Source organism: Camelus bactrianus, chromosome 30 (genome assembly GCF_048773025.1).
Source record: "Camelus bactrianus isolate YW-2024 breed Bactrian camel chromosome 30, ASM4877302v1, whole genome shotgun sequence".
NCBI classification, from domain to species: domain Eukaryota; kingdom Metazoa; phylum Chordata; class Mammalia; order Artiodactyla; family Camelidae; genus Camelus; species Camelus bactrianus.
The window spans coordinates 8242120-8255822 of NC_133568.1; the positions used below are offsets into that span (position 1 = coordinate 8242120).

The 13703-nt window shown below is 39.4% G+C and overlaps 1 protein-coding gene across 1 annotated transcript in view; it reads right to left on the reverse strand.

Annotated features, from left to right (window-relative positions):
• The window catches only part of EPG5 (ectopic P-granules 5 autophagy tethering factor), a 107216-nt gene that overhangs the window by 24764 nt on the left and 68749 nt on the right, over positions 1-13703 (reverse strand). The window contains exons 28-31 of the mRNA XM_010961412.3: positions 7143-7285; positions 5760-5916; positions 3357-3551; positions 2097-2310 (exon numbers count right to left, since the gene is read on the reverse strand). Coding sequence (XP_010959714.2) covers positions 2097-2310; positions 3357-3551; positions 5760-5916; positions 7143-7285 — 709 coding nt within the window. The remainder of the gene's footprint in view (positions 1-2096; positions 2311-3356; positions 3552-5759; positions 5917-7142; positions 7286-13703) is intronic.

Here is a 13703-nt window from a genome sequence, read left to right on the forward strand (position 1 = left end):
GAACAGCAAGTCAGCATCCTTCAAACTAGCCTTTCAACTTGAATCAAAGAACATGTGCACTTTACAAATGAAAGAATATTAAATAAAAATCCAAAACAAATTCATAAAGATCCGTGGTCAAAGATCTGTCCACATGGATTCTGGACTTTCCTTGCTCTTGGTAAGCCTGCTGGCAGTGAGTACAGCCTAGCCATGTAAGCTGGAATGCGGGACCCTGCCCGGGAGTGGTAAAGGTGCCGTTTTCCTGGCTGGATGATGTGAGAGAGACAAGAAGGGAGACAGGGTGCAGAACGGTAACCGCAGAGTCTAGGCTCTCTACAGAAGGAGTCTCGTGTTTACCCCTAAAACCACTCCTACAAAAGGAAGACCTAAAGCAATGCAGAGACAGTGTGCAAAAGTAAAGACTACCAGCCAGCACTCTGCTGCTTGCAAAACTCACTTCCCAGAGGACTGGAATATGTCCTCAGGTCCTTTCTACCCAGAGGTGGTGTGAGGATCAAACAAGACAACAGAGGCTCATCGGGGAAGGATGATGAGGTCTGGATCGGAGGGCAGAGGCCTGGAACCCAGGTGTGGAGTCACGCACACCTAGAAGATGGCAGTGAAACCAGGGGAAAACACAGTGAGTGCACCCAGGGCGAACAGAGAGAGCAGACAAGCAAAGGATGAAACCCTGGGGAGAGCGACACGGTGGCCAGAGAGGGTGGGACACCAGGAGGCTGGGGGTCATGGACTCTGACAGAGGTGGTACTGTCATTCTTAAAACTTTAACTGAATTACTTCTCCTGGAAAGTATCAATTTCCTGCTAAATCCAAGTCAATGGTTGCCCATATAAACAATTTATAATCTCTTTAAAAGGTTTCAGGGGAAAACCCTACAAATTGAGATACTTAATCAAATTTTGAAAATTTAGAGCAAAAGTTAGCTATACAAATAGGCACTAAAAATTATACAAGTACAGATAAACAAGATTATACTGTGTAGCACAGGGAAATATATACGAGATCTTGTGGTAGCTCACGGTAAAAAAGAATGTGACAATGAATATGTGTTACGTTCATGTATAAATGAAAAATTGTGCTCTACACTGGAAATTGACACAACATTGTAAACTGACTATAACTCATATAAAAAAATAAAATAAAATAAAAAAATTATACAAGTACATTTCCCTACCCCCATTCTCCACCCACCCTCATCTTCCCTCTGTAGGAAACAATGAAAGCTCGAAGTGCTTTGAAAGTGAGACCATACATTTCAGTTCTCTTCAGGGGGTCCAATACATATGATCATTATTCAATAAAACTATTTCTATGAAGTAACACAAAGATTTGGAATAAAGCAAAATTTACTTTTCCATTACATCTGGAAACAGTATGGAGTTTGCATGAAAAAAAGTAAGTACTATCTTTTTTTTTAAATCTCAGTAAAATCCCTGCTTAGCAAAATTCCAAAAATAAAAAAGCCTACACTCTTTCTTTTTCTTCTCATCTCCAACAACTCCGACGGCAAACTGCAGGAGGCGGATGGAAATGGTGGGAAAGTGGAACATTCAATGCCGCTCTTTCTCTTGACTAACATAAATACAATGTATAAAATTCATTTGCAAAGAAATAAGAGTCCAAAACTTAGGGGGAAAAAAAAACCCAACCCAAATTTATTCACTCATTTTAGAACTACAGAGAAACCAACTGGCATTTTAAGCATATTGTAAAAGAGCAACTTCCTTCCCTTCCCAAAAGTGTAACCACCAAAGTAATAAACAGGCCCACATCCATCCCACCCTGGTGCAGGGCAGGGGCAAAGTCAAGGTAAAGGGGCGGTGGGTACATGACTATGCACTCCAACCCCAATGTCTGAGTGCTGCCCTGCCCAATTAGGGCTCATTCTAACATTTAAGACAATAACTGACCATCTTTATAGACAGCAACTTCTTGGGCACTCTTGTTCATTGAGCACTCTAGGTGAAAATTAGTGAGCCTAACCTCCTGCAGGCTTGTATTATTTTTACATTTTTGGATGACATCTGTACAATGGTAAGTGTCACATTAAATATTCACAGTGATCTATTCAGTCACAATTAAAAGACACTTACTTTGCATCAGCAGCCTGAGAATGTCACTGTACTGGTCAGGGAACTGGTAGAGGAGAAGGTAAGTCCAGTGCTTACAGAAAAGATTAAATGGCATCAAAATCTCTTCATCTGGTTCAAGGCCCCAGGCAGTAAGTGCCAAGTGAATGAACTCCAGAAGCCTGGTACGATCAGACAGAGGAGGTTTAGTGGTGTTTAACCATTGCTTAAGATCGAACTAAAAAGAAAAAGAAACAAGAAGCAGTTTTATTTACACTAGAAAATTAACTGAAACAGAGCAAGCTATGTGCAAATTTAGTTTGAAAATCAAAGCTACCCAGCATTTAGCTTTTTATGAAGATTGAAACTGAAATTTACATACTGAAAGGAATCTAGGCAGTTCAGTAACAGACTGTGACACTGGGCCTCACCCCTACTTCATTCCTAGGATTACAGAGTGTTCTCAGCTCTATGTGCTTTTTTGTAATTTAAAATCTGGTTGGTAAGTTTTCCCTACAAGACAAGGGTCAGAACTTTGTGGTTCTCCTTCACCAGCCAGAGAGCCACAAACATGCTTTATGGAACTGTCCCCATCTAATGGTCGTGTTTCTGAGTTTGCATCAGTTCATGAAAATTCAGGGTGTTGATATCACCTTCCAGAATCCCAAACTCTAAAACATGTTCTCCCCCATTAAACTGAGATCAGCCTCCAGGCCTTAAAAATTGCCCAGGTTTTATGATTCATACATGTCAGAGAAATACAGTTGAATGCAAAATAGGTGAGGCTCTGAAATTCTCAACTGGTTAAGTAAATTCACGGCCTTGGTCTGAGTTGATAATTTTCTATCCAGAATAAGACAAAGGCAATATGCTTAGATCTGGCTATTCTAAGTATGAGAGATTCTGACATAGTACCACTCAGTTATCAAACACAGTTAATGCATCAAGTCAAGATATATTCAAAAGAAGGATGTACTAAATTATTGCTATGAATATTTCAAAACTGTATCAAGCTTTTAAAGAGCTTGATACAGTGGGAGTTGGTCCTTTAGTCCTATGCGGTTGGTGTAAGACTGCCCCCAGACACACACAACATAACCAACGCCCCCAGAAACAGCAGCCGTGAGATCAGACGACTTGAGACGGTATCAAATGTGAAAAAGGGCCTGTCGGCCTCCAGTCCACCCAGAGGCAGAGCTCCAAGGGCCGTGTATTTCTGCGGGGCAGGAAACAGCAGCAGTGCCTACATTTCCATGACGACGTCAGGACTGAAGCACATCTCACCTTGGTGAGCAGCATGAAAGTCATGTCACTGTTGTCCTCACTTAGAAACTTCACCACCTTCTCATACAGCTGTATGAACTCTGCAGGTGCCGCATTGGGAGTGAAGAAGGGGGACAAAAGAGAGCAGAGTCTCTGGTTCTTCAGGATGGTCTGAAGCACCCTCCTGCATTCGGATTTAGTGCCACTGATGAACACCTTGCAAGAATTGAAAAGGGAAGATGTCACCAAATTCTCCCCTCCCCAACTTCTGTTTAAGCAATCAAGGTTTGAGAAGGAGTATATAAGGCCAACAGAATTTTTTCTAAATGGAAATATGAAATAATCACAAGAAATCTAAAATCAACATAGATAAACCTATCACTTCCTATGTAAGTGATATTAAGGTTTTTGGACAACCCATTCATTTGATTTGGACAAACCATAGAAGATTTTTAAAAGATTAAAATACTAGGATAGTTTGAATTCATAAATTTGCAATGTACCTACTACGACTACCAAGTATTCAGAGTAATTCTGTATTATGTCAAAAAGAAACTTCTCGTTTATAGATTTTACTGAGACGTGTTTCTCATACTTTTAAAAAGCTAACTTTCACAGTTAATATACACACACTTAAGATAACTTCATCTTGCTTTAACTCGGTTCTAGTGCTTAAAAGTACTAGAATATAAGTAAATATTTAAATGATCTCAGGGTCAGGAAAGCTTTGATAAGCTTGACCACGGGCAAAAATAATAAAGGACAAGACCAATAGATTTGAATATGTAAAAAAAATTTTAATTTCTATAAGGCAAAAAGTATCATAAAATTAGAGAAAAGTGACAAAGTAGAAAAATTCCAGATACCAGGTTAATAATAGTCTAAGGAGGTCTTTCAAAACAATCAAAAAACAAGAAGCTCTCCTACAGAAAATGTGCTAAGGACAATAACCAGGAAACCACAAACAATAATTAAATGACCAATAATTATTTGAAAAGCCATGCATCTTAACAAGCACTTAAAGAAAAACAACTTAAAACATCACAAAGCACCACTTCCCCTATTAGATCAGCAGGACAGAAAGAATGACCATTCCTAATGTTAGTTCTAACGTGAAGAATAATGACGAACAGAAATCCCCCTCTCATAGTGTAAGTAAGTGCAAACTTCCCAGGAGGGCAGTGTGACAATAGACACCAAGTGTCGGTGCCTTTGACCCAGCGATCGTGCTTCCAGGAAATTATCCTAGAAAAAATAATCCAACAATTTCACAAAAATATGTAAAAATATTTCTCTCAGGCTTACTGTAGCAAAACAAACAAAATTCATTCATAGGGCACTGGCTCAATACATTATAGTCTATCTGTACCATGAGACGCTATACATTAAATATCATGACATAGGTCTGTATTTATTATCAAGGAGTAATGTCTAAAACGTGTGCCTGAATGAAAAAAGCAGGTTATAAAACAGTATGTGCCAGTTTTTGAGTGTGTATCTCTGTATCTACAGATAGGAGTGATATATCATGTTTACACATACACACAGACACACAAAAACAAACTATAAAGAGATGTTAGCTATATAACCAGTATCTCCAGGAGATTAGGATTATGAGAAATTTTTCTTCTCTATACTTTTTACATACTTTGCATTGCTTATAACAAGCACACATCAATTTTATAATCAGGAAAAAACTATTCTAAAAAAATCTATTTTAATATCTGCTCAGCATCACCTCGCTAAAAGTATCCAATACATAAGTACTCACTTGATTGAATCTGGGTGAGAGGACATGGTTAATTTATATACTTTCCGGCAAGGGGCTTTCCTTTCTTTTACGACACATTTCATAAATCTGCCTGGGTACACAGCCCTTGCCCTTGCTAAATATCAATATATTTAATAGTAACACAAATAAATAAATAAATGGTGAGTAGCAACGGGGAGGCAGCAGTAGAGAGGTGGAGCGAGCACTGAACGGTGAGTCAGAGGACCTGGGATTCTGGCTCAGCTCCAGCACTCACCAGCTGTATTCTTTAGACAAGTCACTTAATCTTTAAGAAATCAGTTTCCTCATCTTTAAGATGAAAATGATATCAATCACATAGAGTCACTGTGAAAATAAAACAAAATACTGAATCAAAAAGCATCTTTTGAGCAATAAAGAGCTTCAGTAGTATTACCATTAACACCAACAGCATTTGATAGAATTTGATGTCCCCTCAGAGACTTTCAAATATCAATAGAATTCTGTATCAACAATTCTAACCACATCCTGAGAAATCAACAATTCAAAGCGGCTTCTAACTTTGATTAAGACTCTGAACCTGTAAGTCTAGAGTCAACCCTCCCTATATCTAAAGAGGACACTATGGGGACCCAACATACACGAATAAGGCTGAAAACATAAGATAAACTTACCTGTCCCAAGATCTCAATGCATGAAGTAAAGAACTGCCTTGTGGGAGGGTGACGCTGGGTCTCATCGCTGACATAATCCACGACAGTGAAGAAGAGGCTGATGCCAACCTTCTGAACCCCGGGGGTGGGCTGTGACTGGTAGGCATTCACCAAGGCCCTGTGGGAAAACGCAGGTAAGGCTATTGGTCTACGGTAAGAGAATTCAGACTCATGAGCGTTTCCCTGATTCTCTACATTTCGCAGGCAACATTCTTAAGAGTCCTCAGAGTCCCATATGAGTATCACTTTAGAAATATTTCATGGGGTGAGGATCTTTCAACTTGACCCAACAACTTATTTTCAATACACAGAAATTATATTTTATGCCTCTCTAGAGGAAAAAAAAATCACCTGTATTATAAAGGCTAATTAATTTATTAAATATTTTTATATTTTATATGTAATTCATAAGTTGTTATTTAATTTGGTAACTTTCTTACATAACACATATTTTTAAAAATAAGAACCCAGATTTTTCTAAATTTTAAACTCCAAAACACAGACTTAGGTTAAAAAGAAAAGATTTTTGTACAGAGTAAGATCCTAGAATAAAAGATAGCTCTTGTAATTCTCACTCTTTTTTGAGTTCCTTTCCTAGCAAAAGAAATATCAACATCTTGTTCACTTTATCTCCTCCTCTTTCCCAGGCCCCTCAAGCCAATCCACAAGGGTCTTAATGCCCCCGCCCACACCATCATCGCTATCTACTAGGGGATTAGCTGCTGGTACCAGCATGTGCAGTCACCTTAAAGTAAAAGGCAGAGTCAACCTGCCCTCTCCCAGGTAATGTCCTGGTGGCTTTGGGAAGAAAGAGGAGGATGAGAGTAAGCCAGGAGTTCCTAGAGAAACCACAAGGGCCAAATGCAAGCTGCCAGCCACACTTGAGAGCCCTAGTTCCCCCAAGCAATTCCACTGCAAACCTTGCTCAATAATCTGAATTGACAATGATGATTTCCTAGGTAAATATGACTTTAATATAAAACTTAAGCACTAGAACTCTTCATGATTGAATTCCAAAGCACTGTATAATCTCCTAACTCAAGGGTCAGCAAAATTATTCTATAAAGGGCCAAACAGTAAATATTTTATGCTTTATAGCCCATAAATTGTCACTACTCAATTCTGCCATTGTCGCATAAAACCCATACACATTAAGTAAGAAAATGGGCATGGCTGAGTTCCAATAAAACTTTATTTATAAAAATAAAATGGCAGGTCAGATTTGGTCCAAAGGCTGCTGATCCCTGTACTAATTAGTGGGTGTCTAGAGGGTGTAGTAGCATGTATGATTACTATCAATAATAGCAAAATAGTATTTTAAATTACAGTGCCCTCAAAACTTACGTGATCAAGTTTTCTGCATGCACAGCGGTTTCCACAACATTAAGTGATGGTGGCTTAGCAGCTTCTGCTTGCAACTGCTTCACTTCTTTTCGCAGAACACGGAGCTGCTGGCTTACTGCTTCATTCTTGTGCATACCTTCAAACTAACAATAATTAAAGTGGTCAACAGATTGGTCTGCCCCTTCAGGTTTCTAGAGCAGATATTTTATTACAAATATATTTAGAAACAGACTCACAGACACAGAAAACAAACTTATGGTTACTGGGGGGGAAGACGGTGGGAAGGGATAAATCGGGAATTCAAGATTTGCAGATACTACTATATATAAAATAGATAAACAGCAAGTTTATACTATATAGCACAGGAAACTATATTCAATATCTTGCAGTAACTTATGGTGAAAAAGAATATGAGAATGAATATATGTATGTTCATGTAAGGCTGAAGCACTGTGCTGTACACCAGAAACTGATACAACATTGTAAACTGACTCTACTTCAATAATAACATATATTAAAAAAACAAATACATTAAGTATTTGATGAAGGAAATATTATTACAACTAATACTATAACTCAAAAGTCTCACTTTGATCCTCAGAGGGATGGGGAAAAAATTGCCAAAAAAATTAATCAAGAATCTCCAGTTTTTCATGAAAAATCAACTTGAATTAGTTTACTGCTGTTTCAGTCTTTTGTAGGCTGCATTCTGCATCATTTATGCTTCAACTTTAAAATTCTCATCAAAAATACATTCGAAGTCTTCCCCCACTGAGGCTTCCATGGAAGCACACCAAGGCCCCTCCTCTGCTGCTCCCCACCCCCTGCCGCGGGCCATAATCCCCCTCTGTTCTCCTAATTCAGAAGCACACATAATTCTCCTCAAAACTCTCGGGCTGCATGTCTCATGTGTACCAAACATAAAAAGAAGATGCCACAAATCTGTTAATAAAACATTTGCCATTTTTAAAGGAAGAATATATACTTATAAAACAACCAAAAATAAGACAAAATATGGGAAGTGCCTGAATCAGCTGCATGCCTAGAAGCAACTGACTAAATTCAGTGGTTCCTGAAAGCTGGTCTTTGAAAAAATTTTTATTGCTTCTCAGCAAAGAGGTGAAAAAGAAGAGAACTTCTTGAGCTTTAAAAAAAATAAATCAGTGAATTTATTTCAATTTAAAACCTATCCTTTATTTAGGATTATGCCCTTCCTATATGAGGGGGTTGTTAATATCCCTTTCTCTAATTAATTGATGGTGGCCTATATGGTGACTGCTTTGTTTGTGTACTTTTAATGTTCTTTTTTGGATGTAGATAGATGCAGAGATTATCCGAGGCCCAGGTTGCAACACAGAGACAGAACCAATGTGGCGGTCGTTGGGGACAGGGGGACAGCAAGGAGAAGTTCAACCAGGTCGGGGTCGGGGCTAAAGAGTACTGTGCAATCAGACCGGGGAGCACGGGGTCTGTCTTGGGGAGAACTTTAAAACAGGTTAGGGAATTTGGACTTATCTTGCAGGCCTGGCAGGAAATGCTGAAGAGACCAGAACACTCAGAAGGTAGGGATTTTAAATCCTGAGGTCTCAGCCACCACTACAGTGATTGTAGGTATCCTTTGTTTATAAATAATGTAATTACTTAATTCATCAACTTACTCAACTGAATCCTTTATGTCCCTGTCAAGGTTATTTTCATAAATTTCCAGATCAAAAGTCCCTGAGCAATGGTCCTGTTTACTCTGCTCTACCCAGCAGCCCAGTGCAGCACAACTTGGACAGATGATACACTGAGCACCTACTCTCAAGATCATAGTAATAACTTTCTTCCATAAAACTCATCAATGTTGTGCAAAAAAATCTCTACAAAACTTGTTGTTTTAAAGAAAAAATAAACTATTATTATGAATCAAAAGGCATATAAGTGAATATCCAAGAACATATCATGTTAACAATTTAAGTTTTACTACTGGAGAAACAAAAGATTAAAAAAAGTAAATTACTTCCATTAAACCACATAATGAGTGTAAATGTACCGACTATATTATTCAACGTGCTTCCTGTGGGGTTAGTACATTGAGTTCTCATAAAAGGCCCAAGCATAGATATACTTTACCTGATTCAAACGAGTACACTGAGGGTTAGAAAGGTTATGTGACCTTTTGACAGCTACCTAGCTAGTGCCAATGCAGCCAGATTTTGAACCAGGTTCTGCTGACTGAATATGATGTACCATCAAACAGGTTTTTTCCACCGCTACTCAGAGTGCAGTCCTTAGACCAGTGCCTGAATCATATTTTACTAACACCATGTTAGGGGTCTGGGAGGACACAAGTTCTGATATGGATGGAAAGCATTTTGAAACTTTTAAAGCAACTTATTGGAGTAATTTTGTTTCTGCTGAATCTAATTTTTTAAAAATTGGGGCAGAAAAAAAAACCCACATAATCAATCAAAACAAATAATTATATTTCAAATCTTTCAAATAACAGGCCAATGTTTAACAGCCCAAAATGTGATTTTAGGAGGATGTGCGGCCAGCTTTTTTGCCCACATGTCACCGACTACAAAAGACTGGGTCTTTAAGGGTCACTTGGCTGGCCTGGAGAGAAAGTAGCCTAACAGAGGAAGAGAGAGGATCTTAGAGGAGAAAAGAAGACAGTAGGAATGAAGTGAAGCAGAAAGAAATGCCTTTCTGTAAGAAAGAACAGAGGTTCGCTAGACTGGGAAAGGCAGAGACAAGACTAAAACCACGTTGGAACTCAAACTTCAAAACTGCCACGCCATGTTGTAAAAACTACAGATGCTGAAGAATAAAAGAAAGCCAACTAGTTTAGAACAGTTTAGACTTTCTCACCAAAAAACAGCCCCAAATTATCATTATTTCCTAGTCTACTTATTTTTGTTTATTTTTCCCACCAGCGTTAAAAGTTTTCTTCTTACAAGAATTGAGGTGAGAGAGATTGAACGTCTACCAGCTCATAATTACAAGAAGATGTAGGCAACACAGCCAAGCAGCATGTTAGAAGCCCCTCCACTTGAGTCACTTTAAGTAGACAAAGAAATTCAGAAGTTGGGCACAGAATGTGCTTCAGTAAGTTTTCACAATAACGTGAGGCCCTCTGTGGGTCTTTTCCAGCTTTCATTTCTAGGAATGAGCAAACTTTTCACAGGATAATAAATCAATCCTGGGTCCAGCAAACATGCCCCACAATACCCAAGTACAACAGAAGGAACCCTATTATAAACCACCCCATCTCCTTAGGGAATATCACTGAATTATTAGAGGCTTTTATTAGGAGAGGCAACCACAGAAGAGGCACGTCTCACTTCCCATAAAACACATTTGGCTTTTGTATACCCCAAACAAGCTATACATAGTTCAAACATTTGCAGATGGCTGGAAATTTCCAGGGCTTTCCCTCACAGAAAAATGCTATTAAGTAATAAAACACTTTCATGATATAATTTGAAATCTTTACAAATGAGCCATTGAAAGTTATTTTTAAAATACATTTAATGTGTTTAGAGTTTAAAATTTAAAATTCGTACTTGAAATACAAGATCATTTCCCATTAAGTTGACTTTAAAAACTGTTCCAATCCATGAATTCTCTAATCACTGAAAAAGCAGCAGTTCTATCACACTAACTCAGAAAGAAAAAGCTACACATGTTAATTCAAATGAGATTTGACTGTCATGATCAGCTAGTCTTTCGAAATCATAGCTGAAAAAGATAAAGCAAATAGCCTAGCGATTCCCCAATACTGAATGGAAAAGCTTGAATCTTAAATTTTAAAAACCTGGGCTTGAATTCCAACTGAGACACTTACTAGCTGTGTGTCTTTGGCAAGTTTCCACCCCTCTCTGAACCTGCTTCCTCATCCTCACTCTGTGAAGCTTAAATGAAATAACATAAGCTAAGCCCCTAGCATATGACCTGGGATACGAGAGTACCTAAGCATGGGCTAAGAAATACTCTGAACAGGGCTGAGATTTAAGGCAGTGCACTGAAGTATGACCATCCTAGTGTTTTCCAAGTTCAAATGCCTTGGAGACACTAGTATTAGAGTGAAAAGGTAAGTGGAGCAGTGTGTGGTGTTTAAATCAAGATGCAAAGCATTAAGCTGGCCAATTAAGCATTAAATTGACCAAAGGTAATACACAGGATCAAAAGTGACTGCTAATTTCTAGCAGGAAAAAGTTCCAACCTCCATGACGTCTTCCACAGCCAAATAATATCAACAAAGTTCCTAAAAGAAGTTAAAATCAGGGAGATTAGTTACGAAGAGTCTATATCCATTGTTCATTTCTTCAAATACATCCCTTCTGTGACAAAGACTATGAGGCACTGACAACATAAACATGAAAAAGACAAGATCCTGGCCCTCCAGTAACTCAAAATCTATTAACAGCTACAGAACTAATCATGATATAAAACAAATTGTAACACAACCTGACAAGTGGTGTGCTTGTGGCTTCCCTTGACGAATTCGGGGATGTTAAAGGGTACCCAGCATGTGCCAACGACCATGCAGGGTGGCACAGGTACACAGATGACTAAGGACAGGAACTTTATTCCCAAATAAGTCACAGTCTGGTAGAAAAAACAGCAGGTGACTACAACAGCATCTATGCACAGGCTGTGATGAGAGGAGAGAGTGACTCAGTCTGACTAGAGGCGTCAAGGGAAACCGCAGGGAAAGACGCTGCCTGGTCCAAGGATTGAAAGGATGAGCAGGAGCTCAGAAACGAGTGGGGAGAACAAATAACAGTACAAGCCTAAGGACAAAGGCATGACTGTGCATGTTGTGTGTGCAGAACAGAAAAGGTCTAAGCTGCTGGAAAACAGAACATCTGGGGAGTGGGAGAGAGGGTAAATGATGTCACTAGAAAAAGATCATGAACAGATTATGGAGGGTCGTAGGAGCCATATTTCTTTTAGATACTAGAGAACCAACATGGATCACATGGAAATGTGATCAGATTTGTGTTTAAAGAAGATGAAAGGTGGCAAATGAACTTTACAGGGGAAAGGACTATAGGAAGGAAGCCTAAGGTGTCAGTTCAGGGGAGAAGTGTTGTGGGCCGACCACAGGGCAACAGCAACGGAAACAAAGAGGAAGGAATACATGCAGAGCCATTTCAGAGGTGGAGCCAACCTGACTTGGAAAGCAGCCAGATGGGAAGTGGGCGGGTGGGGGGAGGAGGGGAGGGAGTGGAAGAGATGACACTGGTGCCTGGGTCTCCATCTTGGGAGCCCAGGTAAGTGGAATTACAGAAAACACAGATTTGACGGGCAAAGTGAGATTAGTTTGGGACCTATGCAATTTGAGGGACCTATGGGACATTCACAGAACATTAAGTAGCAAGTACAAGTTCAGATCTGGAAGTCAAGAGAGAACTGTGAACCAGAGAAACAGAGCAGGAGTCATCAACATATAGATTAATCTCTCAAGGATCATGGACTATGGAGGATTGACTGAATCTATGAACTCACCAGAAAAATATTTTTCTACACACTTTCAGGGGCTTCACTTGCCCACTAAGGACCATTCACAAACCACAGATGAAGAAGTCCAGCACAGACAGAAGGCAAAAGCAGCCGGCATCACAGTGGAGAAGGGGACCAGGAACAGGAGCAAGCATAACCAGCAATCCAAGCATTGAGCTGATGAAGAGGAACCCTGGAGGGAGACAGAAGTGGCTGGAGATTCGGGGAGACCAGAAGAGACCTCATGATGTTCAGCATCACCAGATATCACCAGAATGACGTCAACCAGGATCAAAACTACTAGTCAGGGCCATGAGGTTGTCACATGCATACATAAGAGCTGCAGTTTTATGTATGTATAACACAGCCTACCTTCTGTAGGAACACTCTCTCCCAGGACAGTACCTTGATGAGCCATGAACACTCAGAATTCACCTTCCCTCCAGCTGACAAAAACCTCTCCTCCCACAAACTACAGTCATCGTGATACATGGCTTTAGACTCAAGCACAATCTTTGACCAAAAATCAGAGCAAACCTAAGTGACTTGCATGGATAATGCCCCAACTTCATGGCAGCTAGAGTTTCAACTTTCCTCTGCTTTGCTCTTAGCCATTAAAGAGTAGCCAAAAAAAATAATTTGATCTTCAATTCCTAGAAGTATGAACCAGTGAGTACCACCCAGGACAGCTGAAATCAGCAATTACAATATAACTTCCTAAAGATTTAAGTCTCAGACTACAAAACTGCACGCTGTCTTTACATTTTTAATTCCCCTGGCACATCTCCATCATCAGGCAAAATAACGGCTGAAGGAGTACCGTTGAAACGGACACTTGGAGGAGCCAACGGGAGTTTGGGAGCTTTCGAAATGATGGGACTTCCCAAACTGAAAGTCAGGGCACAGGGCAACAATGAAGGCAAGCAGAAAATTAAAATGTGCTTCAAGGAAACTTGAATAAATCTAATGAGGTTATGGCCGCAAAACAGCGCTATTTTTCAAATTCTTTAAGCTTCTATAAAATCTCTTTTTTTCTCTGCCTGCCGTTTCTTGTTTTTTACTTCTTTC